Source organism: Callorhinus ursinus, unplaced genomic scaffold (assembly GCF_003265705.2).
Source record: "Callorhinus ursinus isolate GAN/ISIS: 27379988/994484 unplaced genomic scaffold, GSC_fseal_2.0 scaffold1, whole genome shotgun sequence".
Lineage (NCBI taxonomy): Eukaryota > Metazoa > Chordata > Mammalia > Carnivora > Otariidae > Callorhinus > Callorhinus ursinus.
This window is the reverse complement of record NW_027397063.1, coordinates 20,111,588-20,132,447: the sequence shown is the minus strand read 5'-3', so window position 1 is coordinate 20,132,447 and position 20,860 is coordinate 20,111,588. Positions and strand designations below refer to the sequence as shown.

General features: G+C 35.5%; 1 protein-coding gene and 1 non-coding gene across 6 annotated transcripts in view; one reads left to right on the top strand and one right to left on the bottom strand.

Annotated features, from left to right (window-relative positions):
* LOC112834046 (uncharacterized) overlaps positions 1 to 20,860 on the bottom strand; it is a 342,252-nt gene that overhangs the window by 282,938 nt on the left and 38,454 nt on the right. For 4 of the 5 annotated variants that reach the window (XM_073891860.1, XM_073891876.1, XM_073891870.1 and 1 more), the window contains exon 3: positions 6,095 to 6,216. In XM_073891860.1, coding sequence (XP_073747961.1) covers positions 6,095 to 6,216 — 122 coding nt within the window. Of the gene's footprint in view, positions 1 to 4,159; positions 4,188 to 6,094; positions 6,217 to 20,860 lie in introns of those variants that run through there. The other variant, XM_073891865.1, reaches the window with a different exon arrangement.
* Positions 12,677 to 12,783, top strand: LOC112834261 (U6 spliceosomal RNA). Its single transcript, XR_003210820.2, has one exon. It is a non-coding gene; the product is annotated as a U6 spliceosomal RNA (small nuclear RNA).

Sequence of the window (20,860 nt, the reverse complement as noted above, 5' to 3'; positions counted from 1 at the left end):
AAGAAACAATCTGCCAGAGAGCAGACTGTACTCTCAGAAAAGGAAAGCCAGCATCAGGGATCAGGTTGAGGCGAGTGGAGGGGAAGGTCAAACAAAGGAGAGAAGAAAGATTCTGAAGGGAGTATTTCTCACTTCCCTGAAGAAGTAAACTTTACTCTGTGAACTCATTAAGAAATGACCGAATCTCCAAACGCTCTGGAGGAAGAATCATCATCACAGGAGATGTATTTGGAGGTTCACAAGTCATAAAAAGGTCTAGCAACTGAAAGCCAGTTTAATGATAGGGCACAACTAGGAATGACCTTCCCAAGTATCTACAAATAAAATGACTTCTTGAGTAAGCATCTCCATCCCACTGGTACATTTCCAGCACACTGTACGTCTAGACATTAATATGAGGGTGGGTAATATGATAAGACTGGCAGATACTAAAACAAAACAAAACAAAACAACTGATTAACCTACAAACACAAAAGCTAGGATACATCATTGAAATAAAAATACAGAATATTCTGTTGGCAATTAGACAAGTAAATCCTATAAAGCAGAAGTTCTCAAGGCGTGGTCCAGGGACCCCAAGAGTCTCCATGATCCGTTTAGGAGGTGCATAAAGTCAAACTATTTTCATCCTACTAACCTGTTATCTGTTTTGTCTCTCTCGGGAGTGTACAATGGTGTTGTCCAGAGGCCATGTGATGTGTCATGGCTAATGTGTTAATGGCTAATGGAGTGTAGCCTTGTATATTCTTGTGTTTTAAAATTTTTCTCCATTTTAACTTCTAGTATGGTAAAATATTGGTTGATATGACCCCCATAAAGAAAAGTTCTCTTGGGTCCTCAGTAATTTTAAGAGTGTGAAGGGGTGCTGAGACTAAAAGTTTGAGAGCTGCTCCCAGTCTACTATAACAGAGTCAAGAACTTCAATCTTGGTTTTAATCTTCAAACAAAATCTCTACTTTCTAATTTTCAAGAATTTATGCTATAACCATGCCAGATAAATACTGTTCTCTATGCAGAAATGTTTCAAAGACCTGGGTAGGGGAAAGAAAAAAAAATGACCTTTTAAAAAAGAAAATTAGTAAGCTAAAGATGATACGAAATATCTACCACCTTTGCACAGTCACTACTCTTCTGAATTCACCATGCCAGAAATAACAAATCCACAAATATATATAAAGAAGCTGCTATGTGTTGAGAACTGAAGACAGAAGGATAACTAAGTGATAAACTGGCCCTTAGTAGGCTCACCCCCTGTCAGGAAAAATATAATCCACATGTAGTGAGATACTAGTATAAGAAAAGGCAGGCAAAAAGTGAAAAGAGCATGGAAGGGCAAATTCTTGGGAAGAAGACAGGCAGGGAACACGTTTGTTAGTGAAGGCACTCTGCCACAGAGGTGGCATGTGAAATGACTAGCAAAATCAAGGCTTTGCCAAATGGAACATAAGTTAAAGAGCGCTCTACAAGCAGGGGGGAGGAGCATCAGTCCCAGCAGGGAAGCACAACAGTACACAGTATGTTTTAGAAACTTTAAGTTTCTAATGACAGATATTTGAATTCTGTTCAAATATCAGAAATTGTGAGTAATTAAGAAGTTTTATAGAATGTGATAATGTAATTTGTTATCAGTTGGATTCAATGACGAAAAATTGGGACTTGTAATTTGTAGGCCTTTTTCTTCATTTCCAATCTGTTGTAGATAGCAGCTTTTTAAAAATACAGTAAAAGTAATTTGTTAAAAAAAAATGAAGTGAAAACAAAAACTGGTCCTTCACCGCAGATATTCTGAGAACCTTAGAGAACAAACTGCAAGATGACGGGATGGAGGAAGGACAACTGGAGAGAAAAGCTTCGAGCTAGAGCTTGCATAGGTTGTACTCAACCTATCAATAATCTCTTTTGTTTAGAAGAAGAGAGAGAGGAGGGGCATGAGTGCACATGCCCGCATGGGGCGAGTTGAGGGGAGAGACGGGGCGGAGAGACAGAGGGAGAGGGAGAGAATCTTAGGCATGGCTCCATGCCCAGTGTGGGAGCCTGTCCTGGGGCTCAATCTCACGACCCTGAGATCATGATCTGAGTTGAAATACGGAGTCAGACACTCAACCAATCAAGCCACCCAGGCGCCCCATCAATAATCTTTCTATAAGTAAATGCAAAAATAAATAAGTAAATAAATGGGGTTTGAAAATTACTACTATATCTCTAATCTAAAATGAGGAAATTCTGGTTATCCAAATAAAATGCATAAGTTGTACTGTTAGCATCATACTAATTTCAGATGTGCAAATTGCAGGCCATGTGGTTGAAGGGCAAACATAGCAGAGAATCAAGGAGAGTACCAGGTTCACTACAGTTATTTTAAGTGAAAAAGACCAGGGTCTGAGTAAGAAGAGAAAGCGAATGGACACTCTTACCAAGACATTTTAAAATTATTTTAATTATTTCATTTGAAACCTTTCATGGGAGAGAAAAAAACCTAAGCTGACATGGAGGCTTGGTATAGTGGGGAATTTTCCTCTCAAAATGACGTTAGTTGTATCAATTAAGGTACTAAGTAAAAGACTTTTAAAAAGTCAATTCTTTAATGACACCAAGTTCAGCAAAAAGTTAATTATATTAACGTTTCCCATTGTAACAGTGAATTAGGATTAAGGAAGGCCTGTTACTTTCCTATGGTGGTTATGTTATTGGGATCACTGAATCATTTTATCAGAGAAGTAACAGAAGCAAATTGGAAGTTTTAGGAAAATGTGGTGGTTGTGGAGACAAAGGCGTAAGTAAGGAGGCTTCTAGCATAAGCATTCCAGATGAGAAATGCACTCTGAGACAAGATGCTGGCTATGGGAAAGGAAATTAAAATGTGGGTAAAAGCAATGTTGGAAATTAATGCTTCATTTGAGCCCATCATCCAAATTTTCTTGCCTAGGTTGTCCACAAAGCCAGGGAAACAACAGCTGAGGAAGCCAAGTTAAGTTTATGGGAATTAATTCCAACTAAAATAACTCACCCAGATTCTGGATTGATCTTGCTTTCACCAGTACCACATTCTCAACTGATTACCTTGTGTAGGAGTTTAAACACTTTTTCAACGTGTTCTTTTTTTTTAAAGGAGGCTCCACGCTGGGTGTGGAGAGGGCTTGAACTCATGACCCTGAGATCAAGACCTGAGCTAAGATCAAGGGTCAGATGCTTAACTGACTAAGCCACCCAGGTGCCTCTCAAAGTGTTATTTCTTAATTAAAAACATTACTTTGAGAAATGTTTTATAAAGTTTGGGGAAGGCATTCCATGTAGATGACTAGACTCACTTTACCAACCTGGTGACCCAATCTGTTAGTACCAACTGAATCACTGGCCAATACTTCTTTGTATGATGGGAAAGTTCTAGCATTTAAAACGTGTGTTGAAATAGTAATGTGTATTGAAATAGTTATCAATAATGTAATTGAACTAGGAAAAAAAAACATACATTAAAGAACTCTTCCGAGTGAGAACTCATGAGATATGACAATAAGAACTCCACTTAGTGAGAAAATGAGTATATTCAAGTGTTTTAAGCTAAATTGATTTATGGCCAATTATCTAATTCTCCCTGAGATAGTCACTGCTTTCTATATTATCAGTATTGCCAAAATCAGCTAATAAATGTTGCACTCTGAAACAAACAGAGCACAGAAAGTATATAGAGTTCTAAAAAAACACAAAAAAGGGTGATTTTATTTTATTATTTATATGGGATGTCTATTTTTTTTTTTTTTCAAAAGAAGGAGATGACAAGTGAGCAAAGGAAATCTGGCCTAAGGCACTGAGAAGCTTTATGAACACTTCATGCTTTATATGGTTTGCAATATTCATTTACTCAAATTTGACTCCTTTTTTCCTAATCACCTACTCTTTGGCCTCTCATTCGGGACATTATCCTACTTAAAAATATGATGTACCAGGACACCTGGGTGGCTCAGTGAGTTAAGGGTCCAACTCTTGACTTTGGCTCAGGTCATGATCTCAGGGTCGTGAGACTGAGCCCCATATAGGGCTCCTGTGCTGGGTGTGGAGTCTGCTTGAGATTCTCTCTCCCTCTCCCTTCTCCCCACCCCCTTCTCTCTTCCTCTTAAAAAAAAAAAAAAAAAAAGTGACGTACCTGTTTTTGGAGTGTAGCTGTATCACAGACAAGCTACAGTAAAACCCTGTGGAATATATTAATTCAGAGTCTTCAACTGTTTTCTATCAAATACTAGTCTATACAAGGCCCTCTTTTTGGAAACTGAAAATCCAATGGCTGGCTAATGGAATGCCTACTGAAAAGATATTTCATATAATGACAACTTCTCCAAATTTATTTGACCATGGACTCTCATTCAAAACATAATTTAGAAAACATATACTTAACAAATTCACTTTTAAATCTTGAAAAAATTTAAATATACATAAATGATAATCAAGAATAGCTCATTCTTATATGCTTTCAAAGCTATTCATTGTACATTCTAAATAATCTGTCTTTTCTATCTGGGAGAAAGATCTAAATTTGATCATTTTTCAAGGACAACTTATTGGCTATGTAAATTTGCCAGCTGGCTATCTATGATTTATTTATCCAACTGTCATAAGTGGTGGTTGGTACTTGGTAAAACAAGGGCGTTGACAAATTAAGAACAACAAACTAATTATATCTTGTGGGTCACAAGAAAATGCATGATTATAATTTTCATTTTAACAAAATTAAAAGTTGGGAATTAGGGTGCAGTAACAATGATGCTCATCAAATATAAAAACAGATTTCAGACTATCAGTCATTAACACATAATTATACCTGAATGAAAGAACTCAGCATTTAACAAATAAAAGTGTGGTTGATTTAAAATCTTAATTTAGGGGAAAAAATAGTATGTGAGTATGTGACGAATGACTAGCAACCAAATAATTATTAGTAACTGTAATTTTTATTAAATAAGATGTTTTAAAGATTTTCTTGCTTAAATGACAAGAAAGAATAAACAATGATTAAAATAAGAAATAAGTAGAATGATTAAATAACTTAAATCACTAGGTTTTCTGAATATAATCAGAATAGTGAAGAAAAAGGAATTTGTATTATCACTGTACCAACCATATGACACCGAAGGTAAGAGACAAATTTGGCTCCAAGTTGCCATCCCCCTTTAGAAACCTCAGGGTCCATTAAAACACCATGAATTTTAGGATGGCCTATCCGCTTTCTTCTAACAAGAATTTTCAGCTAGTTAATTGAGAGTGAACTCTTCACAACTAATTATGAGCACAATAATTAATCACTATGTCCTTTCCCAGTTTACTTGGAGTGCTTCTCTGCCCAGGCGTAAGCAGCACAAAGTCCAAGAGCTTAAGACATGACAAATTCATTTAGGTTGGAGCTATACTAGATAACAGGAGTGTTAATCCATGCGGAATTAACCACTCACCCATCTCTTTCTGTTGTACCGCCCACCTACTTGTGTTAATTTAATCAGACTATTTTATCACTTCTCAGAAATGCTAATATACTATTATATACTATTTGCCTTACAAGAGGTAACCATTTTATATAATTCAAAAAGTAATCATTGACTTAGACTATAATAAACCCACAATAACCAAACATGCTTCTATTTTTCCTCAAAACAATAATTAACTTTTTATCTGAAATCAGACTGCTATTTCAGGTTTTATATTAACTGTTCATTTTCTCTGGTTTTTGGTAAAAACAAATTAGGTATCATCAACACAAACACTATTTCTGATTTCAAGCTTCCCAATCTCCCTCTCCTGAAGTAATCTACACCTTCGAATTCTGAAGAATATTTTTTGTGTCTTTCTTATGGCATTTAAGCTCTTTCTACTGCTTGACTAAATTTATTTATCTGTACTCATCCTTAAATTCCTTAAGATTGTATCTTATTCACTATTCACTTTTTTTGTTTTAAACCACACTGCACCTAATGAAATAATTTGCACAGATAAAACACAAAACATAAATCTGGTGATTACAAGCTAATTTATCACTAAGAAAGGATTCTCCAAAATATATTAAAATCACCATGATTAAGCCTTAAGAAGTCAGGAAAAGTATTCTCACCATCTGTCTCTGAGGTCTGTCTCTACTTCTGAGAAAGGAAATGGAGAAGGCTGTTGAAAAGTAGCGCTGATGTCATCTGGAGTCTTTAGATTTCCCTGTTCCTCTTTTGGTCTAGTGTGCACCTGAGGAAAAGGAAAACCAGATTCTGGAATATCTTTTGTGAAGTTCTGTAAATTTTCCCAGTATCTTTTCTTGTTCAAGTTCAATGCAGAAGTAGTTATTTAACAGAGAAATATGGTTTTATGAAATATGAATCATTCATTAAAGGAAACTATGTAACTTTTGCTTTCTAGACAATACATTTGATCAAAGTAGATGTTTCAAGACAACAAACAGAGTAAGGTTTATTGTTGCTAGGATGTGCTTGTTAACCTCTGTTAATTTCAAGTTTTTGTCAAATTAATCCAATTAAGTTACATCTAAAAATCCTAAATCCTCCCAAAGGTATATTTCAAAAAAAAAGAAGAAGAAAACTAAAAAGGAAAAAGGAAGAATAGATTTTCATATTAAGCTTTTTCTTTACAAAAAAACCTTCTAGCACAAAATTTGTAATAAATATCAAATGCCTTATGTCCATAGACAGACTTGTACACCAATCTCCAAAGTAGCTTTATTTTAAATAGCCCAAAACTGGAAACAACTCAAATGCCTACCAGTAAGTAAATGAATTAATGGTATACCCATACAATGGAATATTTACTACTCAGCAACAAAAAAGGATGCATGATTGATATAAGCAACAGCATGGATGAGTTTCAAAATAATTACGCTGAGTGCAAGAAGCCAGACAAAAAGGAATACATAGTGCGTAATTCCATTTGCATAAAACCGGAGAAATGCAAAGTAATCCACAGGGAAAGAAAACATTTTGGTGGTTATCTGGGGATCGAGGGGCGGGAAGGTACAGGAAGGAGGAATTACAAAAGGACCTTACCTTAACTGTGGCAATGGTTTCATGGGTGTATATATATTCAAAATTGATCAAACTGTAAACCCTAAACATGTGCAGTTTATTGAATGTCAATTATAACTCAAAAAAGCTATGAAATATTAAATTTCTTAAAATGTTGCATGCCCCTTGATGTAGCAATTCCAAGTCTAGGATTTATCTTAATGAGAAACAAAATGAGGATATATACAAGTATTTAGATATAAGGATGTGACAATATACATTATTTCTAATAGTAAGAAAAAACTTGACAACAGCCAATAAATGTCAAAATCACAAGTTTAATAAATTCTGGTATATTACATGGTGGGATACTATGTAGCCACTAACATATATAAAAAATTATAGTATATCATTCCATATAACATATATTAAGTGATAAAAACAGGAAACAGTCTTACGTTCAGTACAGTTGAATTTGTTTCAAAAGTATATGAAAATAAATGTAGCAATTATTTCTGTATTTAAAGGTAATTTTTATTTTTCCTTTTTGCTGATTTATATTTCCTAGTTTCTTTATAATAAACATGTATTACTTTGGTAATAAATAAAATGAATTAAAGGATAAAAATACCAACAGTCTACAACTGTCTGCTTCCTCGTACAAGTGAAAGACTCCTCAGAGGTGGTGCACATTACAGAGTTCTGAGCTATCATGTCACCTCCACCAGTGACCTACCTAATAGTCGTGAGAAAGGGGCAGGTCTGACAGGATAAACTGTAGTAATAATTAGTAAGCTACGTGCTTTACAAAGCGCTTTCATGGACATGACCTCATTTGATCTTCATAACTCAGAGAAATGAGCAGAGAAGGCATTATTCCATTTTATAGAGGCGAAACAGACAATGAGCAAGGCCAGTTAAGTGTCATGTCCCAAAATTGCAAATCTTGGGTTTAAATTGAGCCTTGACTATAAATTCTGACAGGAATTCTACGAGGAATAGGGAACAATCACTTCTGATTATTTATAACTAGAAGGCAGTGATTTATATGTGAATTTAAAAATAACCACATTTGCAATCGTATTGGTATTCCTATTAGAATCTGCTGGGGGCCCTAGGGATTTCCTAAATCCCCAGGGCCCAACCTCAGAAGCTATACCCTGGCAACCCTATCTTGCCCCTCGTCAACATTACCTATTAAAGCACCGAAATTCAAGCAGAATTCAATTGTTTAGTTTTCAGTTGCATTTCTTTCCTCTTGAAAAAAAAAAAGTATTACCTTTTATTTTAAAGCGGGTAAAAGAAAGTAACCATAACTATATTTATGAATGCTACAATGACTTACAAGTTGATGTCAAAAGTTCTAACTTAATGGTACTTTAAAATACCACCTTTGGGGCCAGATCTTTTTTGGGACATGTGCAGACAAGAAACAGTCTCCAGACAACTCCGAGTATACTCAGTGAAGAAAATGACCAATTCCTCACAAAAATATCAGTAAACATCTTCAGAGGCACATTATTAACAAGCTGGTCAGCATCTGCTAATGAAACCTTGAAGCATAAGGAACGCTGATAGCCAGCATTCCTACGAACACTCCCATGACTACCAGAGACTTAAAAGGTGATTAATAGTAGCCCTTGTTTTCTGGGCACTTAGTGTGTACCAGACCCTTCACTAACCTCTTTATATACATGATCTTTAAAACAACCCTGTGAGATGACTATTATCAACCCCACTTTATAGATGAGGAACCTGAGTTTAAGTTGCCCCAAATCATAATACCAGTAAAAGCTTAAAGTGGAATTCAAACTCTGGTATATTTTACTTGCAACAAAGATGGGGCCTTGGCAGTTCTCTGGAACAGACATCTGACTTCTCCAGTGTAACCCACCTACAATGGTCTTAATTCAGGTAATACAGAACACTTGGCAATGGTATATGAAGTTCCCGAGTCTATATTTTCCATGTAAAGAGAAAAATATCTAGAGCCCACAATTTGTGTCTTATATTTTGCCACATTCTAGAATAGTTTGTTTTAATGGCTGGTCTCTTTAAAGCACTGTTTTAACCCTTTTGAGCCAACATGATCACATGAAAGATAATTTAAAAGAATATTTAAATAAAAGTTAGCAAAAGATAATATTAAGGAAACTACTCACAGATTTATTAATATCTTAAAACTGTCTTATATTAATAAATGAGAAAATCAGTCTTAAAACCAAAGTCAATGGCACTGAATTTACCAGATGTTTTGGATCATGAAGACAGGAAGCATTTCTATGAACAAAACAGCATTTAAATAACTGTTATAATTATAGAAATGCAATATTTCTGTAGAATATTATGTGATCATCAAAATATATAATTTCAAATAATATTTAATGACAGATACGGTAAAATGAATGCGATGCTAAGAAAGCAAGACATTCAACTATCTATCTGTTAAGCTGAACAAATTTTAGGGGGCTAGGCACTGTGCTAAGTGTTGGAATTATAAAGTGAACAAGACAAGCACAATCCCAGGTGCTGAACTAACTACCCTTCACTGTATGTTCACTTTGCCTGATTAGGACCTTCAGGTTGTTTAGATATCAGTTTTAATGTCATTTCCTCAGAGAAGCTTGTACTCATCACTTTACATGAAGTAGCTTCCCCTCTACCTCTTCTTTTGTTTAAACTCTTTGTTTCTGTTTCCCTGATTTTCTTTTATCTGCTATCTGCGTCTACCGAGATACTTAATGAGGCTCTTGTCCTTTTATTTTATTAATAAGGTATATTACATAACTGACTGTTTCAGTGTGAAAACAACTCTTCCTTTCTGAGACAAACATCTGCAACTAACACCATACTTAATGGTGAAAGACTGAATGCTCTGTCCTACTGCCCTATAATGCTGGTAAGAAGGCAAGAAGTCTGCTTTCGACACCACTATTCAACATTCTACTAGAGAGTTTACTCACCGCAATAAGACTAGAAATAGAAAGACACATAAATTGGAAAAGAAAAGGTTAAATTTAAGAAACAAAACAAACAAGTAAGGAAAAGAGAGAGAGAAAGACAGAGAGACAGGCCAAGAAACAGACTCTTAACTATACAGAACAAACGGACAGTTACCAGAGGGGAGGTGGATGGGGGGTGGGGGAAATAGGTGATGGGGATCAGGGAGCGCCCTCGTCCTGATGAGCATGGGGTGATTGTATGGAACTGCTGAATCACTACACTGTACACTTGAAACTAATATAACACCGTATGTTAACTATTCTGGAATTAAAATAAAAAAAAATATACTTAGCAAAAAAAAAAAAAAAAGGATGGCAAGTCTCCCCAAATTGATCTATCAACATCCCATGTTCTTTTTTTTTTTGGTGGAATTTAATTCTAAGATATACATGAAATTGACTCTAAGATACATATGAAAGATGTGTGTATACACACATATAATATCTTATATATCATATATATGTATATATGAAATCTAAATAAAGATTTAGAATATCCAAAACAATTCTGAAAAAGATTAAAGCTTTAGGACTTATACTACCTAATTTCAAACCTTACTATAAAGCTATAATAACCAACACAGTGTGATATTGGCATAAAGACAGACATAACAGATAATGAAATAGGATAGAGCCCAGAATAAACTCTCACATTCATGGTCATTTGAATTTCAACAAATGATGCTGCAACAGGTCAATAATCACATGCAAAAATAGACAAGTGTAAATCTTTCACAACATACAAAAATAATAACTTAAAATGGACCATAGCTGGAATTATAGAACTAAAACTTCAAAACTTCTAGGAGGCATAGGAAAAAATCTTGTAACCTTAGGTTAAGGAAAGAGTTCTTAAATATGACAACAAAGGTGCAGTCCATTAAAAAACAAACAAGAAAAATGGAAAAATTGGACTTCATCAAATTCTTCAAAAGACATAATTTAGATGAAAGACAAGCCCCAGAATAAGAGGAAATATTTGCAAATCATACACATGAAAAAGAAATGGTATCTAACATATTAAAATCCTCAGAAGAGTAAGAAGATAAAACAATTTTTTTAAATGGCTAAAGTTATGAAGACATTTCACCAAAGATACATGAATGTTTGGTAAACATACAAAAAGATGCTCCTCGGCATTACCTAATAGAGAAATGCAAATAAAACTACAATCAGATTCCACTACACAACTCACTAGAATAGCTATAATTATTTTTAAAATTGAAAAATTCAAAGTTTGGGAGGATAAGGAGAAACTGCAACCCTCATACATTGCTGATGAGAATATAAAATGGCACAGCCACTTTGGAAGATAGCTTGGCAGTTTCTTAACAGCATACTTAACCACATGACCCAGCAGTGTCACTCCTGGGTATCGAACCAAGAGAAATGAAAACATATGTCATTTGTATGTAAATGATCATAGCAGCATCAATCATAATAGCCAAAAACTGTAAACAACCCAAATATTCATCAACTGGTAAAGGGATAAGCATAAAGTAGTAACCAAAAAAAAAAAAAAAAGAAATTAATAGTTCATCCAATAAGGATAAACCTAAGAAACATAATGCTTAGTGAAGAAAGCTAGATATAAAAGACATATTTATATGATTCCATTTATGTGTAAAATGTCCAGAAAAGCCAAAATTAATTAGAGAGAAAGCAGATCATCTCCTGGGACAGGAGAAGGGAACAGAAATTCCAACAAGCATGAAAGAACCCTTTGGAGTGATGAAAATGTTCTACAACTGGGCTGTGGTGATGGTTGCACATCTAAATAAACTGACTCTAAATCATCATACTGAATGCTTAGAAAGGGTGAACTGTATGGTATGTAAACTATACCTCAATAAGACTATAAAAAATAAAAAGGATATATTCTACATAGAATCGTGAATTGCTTTAAAATGAATCCGATGTTAAAATAAATTGCCATTTCTCCCATCACTGAAAATAATAATAACTAAAAGTAAACCTAATGTATACCAATTACTCTGGAGAATGCGAAAGTAGTTTTAAGATGACTATTTGCCTCTCATATATGGCTGGAGGAAGGGTAAAGCGGTACAACTGCTAAGGAGAACAGTTTGGCAGTTCCTTAAAAGGTAAACACAGAATTACCATATGACCCAGAAATTCTAACCCCTAGGTATAAATAGAAGAGAAACGAAAACTTATGTCCATATATAAAATCTGTATATGCATGCTCATAACCATTATTCATAATAGCCAAAAACTGGAAACAGTCTAGGTGTGTATCAACAGATGAATGGGTACACAATATGTGATATATTCAACAAGAAAATATTACCCAGCCAAAAAAAGGGATGAAGTATTGATACAGGCTACAACATAGATGAACCTTGGAAATCATTATACTGAGTGAAAGAAGCCAGTCACAAAAAAACATGTGCTATATGATTCCATTTATGTGAAATGTCCAGAACAGGCAAATTCAGAAACAGAAAATAGATTCATAGCTGCCTAAGGGCTGGGAGTGGGGAAGGATAGGAATGGGTAGTGACTGATAATGGGTATGGGGTTTCTTTTTAGGGTCATGAAAATGTTCAAAAATTAGATGGTGGTTGATGGTTGCATACCTGCGAGACTATAAAGAACACTTTAAATGGGTGAATTTTATTGTATGTGAACTGTATCTCAATAGATCTATTTAAAAAGATGATCATTGTGCTCATTTAGACAGCACATATACTAAAATTGGAACGATATAGAGAAGAATAGCATGGCCCCTGAATAAGGATGACACACAAATTCGTGAAGTGTTCCATATTAAAAAAAAAAAAAAAAAAGATGATTGTTAAACTAGGACTTATTAAAATATCAAAAATAATTTCAGAGTAAATATCTGGACTTCTAATCTTGTTTATTTGCTTTTGAGCATGTCTAACATTTATCTAAACAGGTATGTTACTGTTCAGTTCATTGTGGGTAAATATAAATCACTTTAAAAAAAAGTCAACTGCAGGCACCTACGTGGCTCAGACGGTTAAGTGTCTGCCTTTGGCTCAGGTCATGATCCCGGGGTCCTGGGATGGAGCCCCACATCTGGCTCCCTGCTTAGTGGGAAGCCTGCTTCTCCCTCTCCCTCTGCCCCTCCCCCTGTCTGTGCTCTCTCTCTTTCTCTGTCAAATAAATGAATAAAATCTTTAAAAAACAAAACCACACTTAAAACAAATCAACTGCATTTTTACTCACCAGTTACAAACAAGAAAATAAAATTTTAAAAATATCCAACAAAAATGTACCTAAAGAATAAAAGTTAGCTTGAAAATTTATCAGAAGACATTAAATACAACCTAAATAAACAAGAGGACATACCATATTCATGATAAAGACTCAGCATCATAAAATGACAATTTTCTCCCAAATTCAACTGATTTTAATGCAATGCCAGTCAAAATTCAAAAGGTTTTATAAGTTGATTCTAAAATTTACAATGGAGCAGCAAAAGCCCAAACAGACAAGCCTTCCAACCAGAAACAGAATACAGTAGGGAACTTGCGCTGCCTATACTGAGATTTATTATAAAGCTGTACTAAAGAAGTTAGTGTGCTTCCAGAAAAGAGACAAACTGACTGCTGGAGAAGAAACAGACCTTCGCATATAACAAAAACAGTATTTGACAAAAGTCACAACGTTGCAGGTCACTGAAAGAAGGAGGAATCATTCAACAGTGCTGAAAGAACTGGTTATTCGTTTGGGGGAAAAAAGAAATTGGACCCCTCCTATATAATATGTAAAAAATAAATTCCAGAAGGATTAAAATTTTAAGTTGAGAAGACAAGTCTTTAATATTTTTAAATAAAACCTAAGAGACTATCTTCATCAACTCAGAGTATGGAAGGCTTAAAACTTAAGACACAGAATAGGGTTAACTATAAAGCATATGATCAATAAATTCAACTACATTATAATTAAAAACTTCCATTCCTCAACAAATACAAGGAAAAATAAAAAAAAGATTAACTACAATACCACAAAGCACACTGCCAAAAAAAATTACAGTACCCAGAATTATGTGTGTGTATGCGCGTGTATGTATCCTATGGTATTTTATTTAAAAATAGGCAAAATGCAGGGGTGCCTGGGTGGCTCAGTCGGTTAACCCTCCAACTCTTGACTTCAGCTCAGGTCATGAACTCAGAGTCATGAGATCGAGCCCCCCTGTGTAGGGCTCCATGCTCAGCGGAGACTTTGCTTGAGATTCTCTCCCTCTCCTGCTGCTCCTCCCCCTGCTCATGCTCAGGCAGACTCTCTCCCTCTCTCTCAAATAAATAAAATCTTTAAAATAAAAATAAAAATAGGCAAAATACAAAAAAGTATCCCTGATTAGGGCTGTGAGGGCCTGAGCAGGATGAGGCAGGTACCCGTGTAAGAAGGGAGGGAACAGTGAGGCGTGGCAGTCAGAGTCCAAGCTTTGGTAGAGTGCTGTGGGTTGAGCAGGACCTGCAGAGCCCTAATCTAACAGCAGATGTCAATGACTAATCAGGAGGAGGAGGTTGCCCATAAAAAGATGCACTGTGCTGTATGTGTAGGAATGTAGGAATCCAAACAGGGTGAAAGGGGCTTCCACATGAAGGGTCTTCAAAGCTTAAATAGAATTTGGGCAGGAGGGTGCAATGGATATGGCAGACTGAGTACATACAGTGGAACTGGTCAAATTAAGTAAATAAATTTAGGCTAATGATAGGCCAGTTTCTTACTGTTAAGAGAAGGGGATATTAAAAAAAAAAAAGAAGAGAGGAGGGAGAAAATGTGAATAACTCAATAGTGTAGGAATGAAATTGGAAGTAGCAGCATGACTGATGAATGACATGTCAAAAGAACACAGAAGTCAACTTTAAAGGAATCCCACTGGCTAAATCGGGGCAAGGTGAGCATCAAAATAAGTAACAATAGTTACTGATGATAGCTCATTGAATAAAAGACAGAATCATGAACTCATACTGATATAAATTAATTAAGTGAAAGTTTGATGAGGAAGGAGATAGTCACATAGTTTTAAAGTACCTCTGCACAAAATAAGTATTAAACACAGAGGGAAAATCAGTAATTTCACAGTAGAGAAACATGGCAGATACCATCTTAATCAAGTAATCAAGTTAACATAAATAGTAATGGGTCAAAATGAAAATCGTGTGTCACCTGACAAGATACAAAGAGAAGACAGAAGACACAGCGTAATGTCTGTGATATTCCTGCCAAATATTCATAACTGCATGTAATCATTAGGAAACAGCAGAAGAACCTAAAGGAAGAGACATTTTATAAAATAAGTGGCTTATACAGTAGAGTCTTGAAAAGTGCCAAGGTCTTGAAAGTCAAACAAAGATTGAAGAACTGTTCCACCAGGTTGAAGGAGACTGAAAAGATGTGACAAGTAAAATGCAAGCTGTGCTTCTAAACTAGATCCTTTTGCTATAAAGGACATTATTGGGACTACTTGTAAAAATTGAATGAGATCTGAGGATTAGATGGTAGTAATGCATCAATGTTAATTTCCTGATTTTGATGGCTTTATTGTGGCTTATAGGACAATGTCCTTGTTTGTAGGAAATATACACTCATTTATTCAGGGGTGATGAGGCATCACATCAAATCTTCAGGGGAAAATTTTTCCTCTTTATTGTGTTATTTAAAATTTTAAAAATTTAAAAAATAAATATATTTAATGCATAGTTTTTTAAGTATATAATGGACAAAAGACATAAACAAGCAATTCATGAACAAAAAATACCAATGGTGAGTAATCACATGAAAAGATGTTCAACCTCATCAGCAATCACAGAAAAGCAAATGAAGACACAATAAGATATTGTTTTGTAGCTACTATATTGGGAAAAGTTAAGTAGCCTGAGGTTTCCAAGTTTTGGCAATGATTTGGTTCACTGGGAGCTTCTGTGTTGTTACTGGTGGTATATAAACTGGTCCAATGACTTTGGAAAACAATTTGCATTCATTTGTATAATTGATTAATATACTCATATAATACTCATAATTCTCTACACTCTACTCTTAGGTATATATTCTAGAGTCTTACACGTGTGCACTAGAACACATATAAAAGAACGCAGACATTAGCAATGCTTGTAATAGCAAACATATATCGGTATCAACCTACAGATAGACACCAACCTCAATATAGAGATACCAAAAACAAAACAAGCAAACAAAAATACCCAACAGCAACAACAATCCAGAGGTCTACTAATGGGATAATAAATAAATTCATACAATGAAGTACTACTCAGCAGTGAAATAAATGAACTACAAACTACAGACGATAATAAATTTCAAAAAAACCACAATGAACAACAAAAGCAAGTCTCAGAAGACGTTATGCAGAATGCTACCATTTTTATAAAACTTTACAAAAAAGTAAAATTAAACAGTATATTACTTAAAGACCCATATGATAAAAGCAGAATTTTTAAAAAGTAAATGATAAACACAAAATTGAAGAGTGACTGGGGGATCAGGACGGGCAGTAAGGGCAGCACCAGAAGCAAGAAGAGGCCTATGCTGGTAGATGCATACTTTATCAGTAAAGTTCTAGTTCCATGTTGGACTGGTGGATTGGTGGGTTCTTGGTAGATCATTTTAGTATTATGCTTTATAATATAAATACATTCCTGTTTGCATAATAAAAAATAAGCTGCCCCATTATAGCAAAACAGAGTTTTACTTTGACAAGAATATTTTTTAGGTAAGCATCCTAATTCACACACATGAACAAATGCTAATCGCTGGGTGTAACAGATTTTCCTAAATCTCCTCTTCAAAAACAAAAGCAAAGGAGTATACAAAGTGATACACTCCACTGGGAGGTAGACTTGTAGATAGAAACCTAGAGCTTGGTCAACCAAAGAATGAGGCTAATTCATATCTACCATCAATTTGGTCTCAAAACTAGCATAAATGCTTGCTTAATTACTGTAAATTTGCAGAACTCTCTCATGGGAGATGGTCATTTTGCAAAAATTACTTAACAGGAGAAATAGGCAAACTGAAGTAATTCAATATACTTCAGGTTCCGACTAAACAATATTTCCCCTCTAATTGTAAGCATTTCCCCTCATTGGTCATATAGGCTAGTGGTCATATACTCATCCTGACTGGCCAAAAGTATGATGAGAAAAGCCTAACCCATATTAAAGAACAAAATTTCTTTGCCCAATAAACAATTCCTTATATTCATTATACAATACTTTTTATCTGACAAAACCCACGACAATTCAATTTTCTCAACAACCTTGCATTATAGGTAAGGCACATATTATCAAGCAACACTTAGTTCACGCAGCGTAGTATTTTTAAAAGTTTAAAAATAAGTTAGAGGGGCGCCTGGGTGGCTCAGATGGTTAAGCGTCTGCCTTTGGCTCAGGTCAAGATCCCAGCGTCCTGGGATTGAGCCCCGCATCGGGCTCCCTGCTTGGCAGGGAGCCTGCTTCTCCCTCTCCCTCTAACATTCCCCCTCTCTCACCCTCTTTGTCAAATAAATAAATAAAATCTTTAAAAAAAAGTTAGAAATGTTAATGATGTTCTAAATCAAATTTTCTATCTAAATATTTATTGAGTACCTATAATATAAAAGGTACTTTATAAGGTGCTTCTCAGCATTTTATGTGATACACACAGATTGAAAATCTTACCTATGTGCTACATCCTTGTTAAATGCAAACAAATATAATAATCTGATTAAAAGGCATCTTGGACTAATTCTTCAAAAGAAAAGCCACTCATCCTGGTAACATGTGTGTGTGTGTGTGTGTGTGTGTGTGTGTGTGTGTGTGTGTGTGTAACAGAATAGCAATTCCTTTTCCTGGCTTGGATCATTACTGAATATTATGCCTTAGCCTTAACTCTAGGCTGCACAATACTGAGGAATCTGGGGTGAGGACGATAGTCTCTTGGTGAACAACCGACGTCCTTTAGAGGAATTGTTGCATCATGTTATAGAAGGAATGAACAAAAACTAAATCCACACCGTTGGTCCTTGCGGTGCATTTCACTTTTCATGTATATTTTTGAAAAGGCTGGGGCTTCAGGAATGAAGTATTGATTGAAAGAATAAATATATTTAAAAAAAGAATAATTTCTTATGCAATTTCTGAAACTAGAATATAGTAGGCACTAAATAAATGCTCAGTGCATAAATGTTTTTCATTAGTCTATTTTTTTTTAAAGATTTTATTTATTTGACAGAGAGAGACACAGCTAGAGAGGGAACACAAGCAGGGGGAGTGGGAGAGGGAGAAGCAGGCTTCCTGCAGAGCAGGGAGCCCGATGTGGGGGCTCTATCCCAGGACCCTGGGATCATGACCTGAGCCAAAGGCAGACGTTTAACGACTGAGCCAGCCAGGTGCCCCTCATTAGTCTATTTTAAAATTACTTCCAATATTTCCCTGTATTTGTTCAACGGAACATCAAATATCCCTCCCCTTATAGACTTTGTTTCCTATTCTCCCCTTGTTGTTTTTTAAAAAATTTATATTCTTTTAAAAGACATTCCCTATTATTAATGACCAATGTCATCCTTTTAAAAAACATATATTGATCCATCTTCAATAAATATGTATATATCCAATTTTTACTTGACATCTCCATCTGACATCTATAAATTGTTTATTTGACATCTCAGATTTAACATGTCAATAACCGAGTCCCTGTTCTTCCTAATCTCAGCTAATATCAACTCCATTCTAAAAACCTGGCTGCCATCCTAGATGCCTCTCCTCTTCTCACCGGCCACATCCAATTTGTCAGCAAATTCTGTAGGCTTCGCCTTGGAAATACCTAGAATCCAACTACTTCTCACTGCCCCCATTCAAATCACCATCGTCTCTCTGGGATTATTACAATAGCTTCCTGACTGGTTTTCCCGCTTCTGTTTCTAATGCCCTTTGGTCTACTTAATACAACTGCCAAAGTGATTCTGCAAACACATTTTATTGTGTCACCCCTTTGCTCAAGACTGTCTAGTGGCTCCCCACTCTGACCTCACTTCCTGTGACTCTCCCTCATTCACCCACAGGGGCTTTGACTAGAATACTCTTCTCCCCAGAGAGCTGTATCACATCAATTCATCCTTTACTTAAATCATCTTCTGGATGACACGTTCCCTGGACATAATCTAAAATTCCATACACCCCTGCCCAAAACCTTCCATGCTCCCTTCTTTGCTCCAGTTTTTACTTAGCACGGTTCGTCAGACACCATGACGTTGAATTGTTGTATACTGTTTGTCTATTTCACCAATAAAACGTAAGCGTCAAGGGGGCAGTAGTTTTCCCCCTTTTTGGTCACTGCCCTATCCTTAAGAGAGAATAACTGGAATACACTAGATACTCAATAAACATATATCGAATGAATCAAGGCATGCCTGTCTATATTTTGTGATCCCATAAGGAGGCTTGCAGAAATTAACAAAACTGTGACCTTCCCTAGCTGTGTCGTCCACTGTGGTAGCCCTCTCAAAGACACACCTTCCCCTTCTCACTTGCTGGCAGAAGTCTTAAGAGGTGAAAACTGATTAGCTCCAGCCACTATGACAACTAATGTTTACTCTGCCAATCAGGGGTTTAGGCGCAGGCATATGATGCAATTATGGCCAATGAAGTTTACTAGGAAATGTTTCCTCACTTAAAAAAGAAGTAGCATGGAAAAATGTCTACCTTGTAACCAAAGATTGACAAAACACTCAAGACAACAGAGTAGAAAAATAGAAAATAGCCTGTGGGTTCCTGATAATACCATTATGGCAATTAATTAGCTACCTGTACTCTAAACTTCATGTTGGGTAGGATATTTATCCCTCACTGTTTAAGTTATTTTAGTAAGGTCTTTAATTACTTATATTTTAATTAACAGAAAAAATTTTTTAAAGTCAGTTTCCTGCAATGTGTTAATCAAACTAAAATGAAGATGGATGTCAGGTGTTTTCCCCCTTTTTTATACTGCATGCGTACAGAACATATCATGTGACAATAAAACAAGATCTCTCAATATGAGTCATATTTTCTCACAGGAATTAATTTATAAACAGTGTGTTCTTAATTAAGAGTTGAAAAGAAACATATGACCAAAGCAAAGGCAATCCAAATATAGAGCTTTGAAATAATTTAAATAGTAAATTGTGCTCTAAACCACTATCTGCCTCACCAGGTTCTGCAGAACTATCAGTACTTATCCAAAGGAAGGAAGAAAGGGAAGGGGAGAGAGAGGAAGTCAGGTGGTAACGAGGGATGTGGGAGGTCTCAGGGCCACAGAAAATCAGGACATGATGAATTTTTAACATAAATAATTAACACTTTCTTTGTGTGTGTCCACACACTGGAAGGCAGTTAGGGGACAACTTCATTCAACTCAGATGCTCCCCTTCACCTGTGAAGTAATTCTAGATTTACAGGGAAGGGGGGTCTCGTGACTCAGTAATGGTTTGAGTCCAAGGGCTAAGAGTCATCAGGTTTTGGTTTTTAAGTCAAAGCCAAACCATTAGTCAGTAACAAAGCCAAAGCTTTGTCTATCCAAAACTCTAACTCTTCAAGTTCTCACTGTAAGAACCTACAAAACTATAGTGTTTCCTCACTGAAGTCTTATAAACTTAGAAAATTCCTACAAATGTAAAATCCCTAGACTATTAAATAACTTCCTTTAAACATAATGGGCACTAACTTAACTCTATACTTAATATAATGCCTATAATATATGGTAACTACTTAATTGCCAATCTTCTATTAGCTGTCACTTCGAAAAATTACTGGATGAATTATGGCTCTGAAAAAAAATTATTGAAGGATGGTGGGAAAAGTAGAGATTTCCTTTACAATCTTCTCAGCATGTTCTACAATA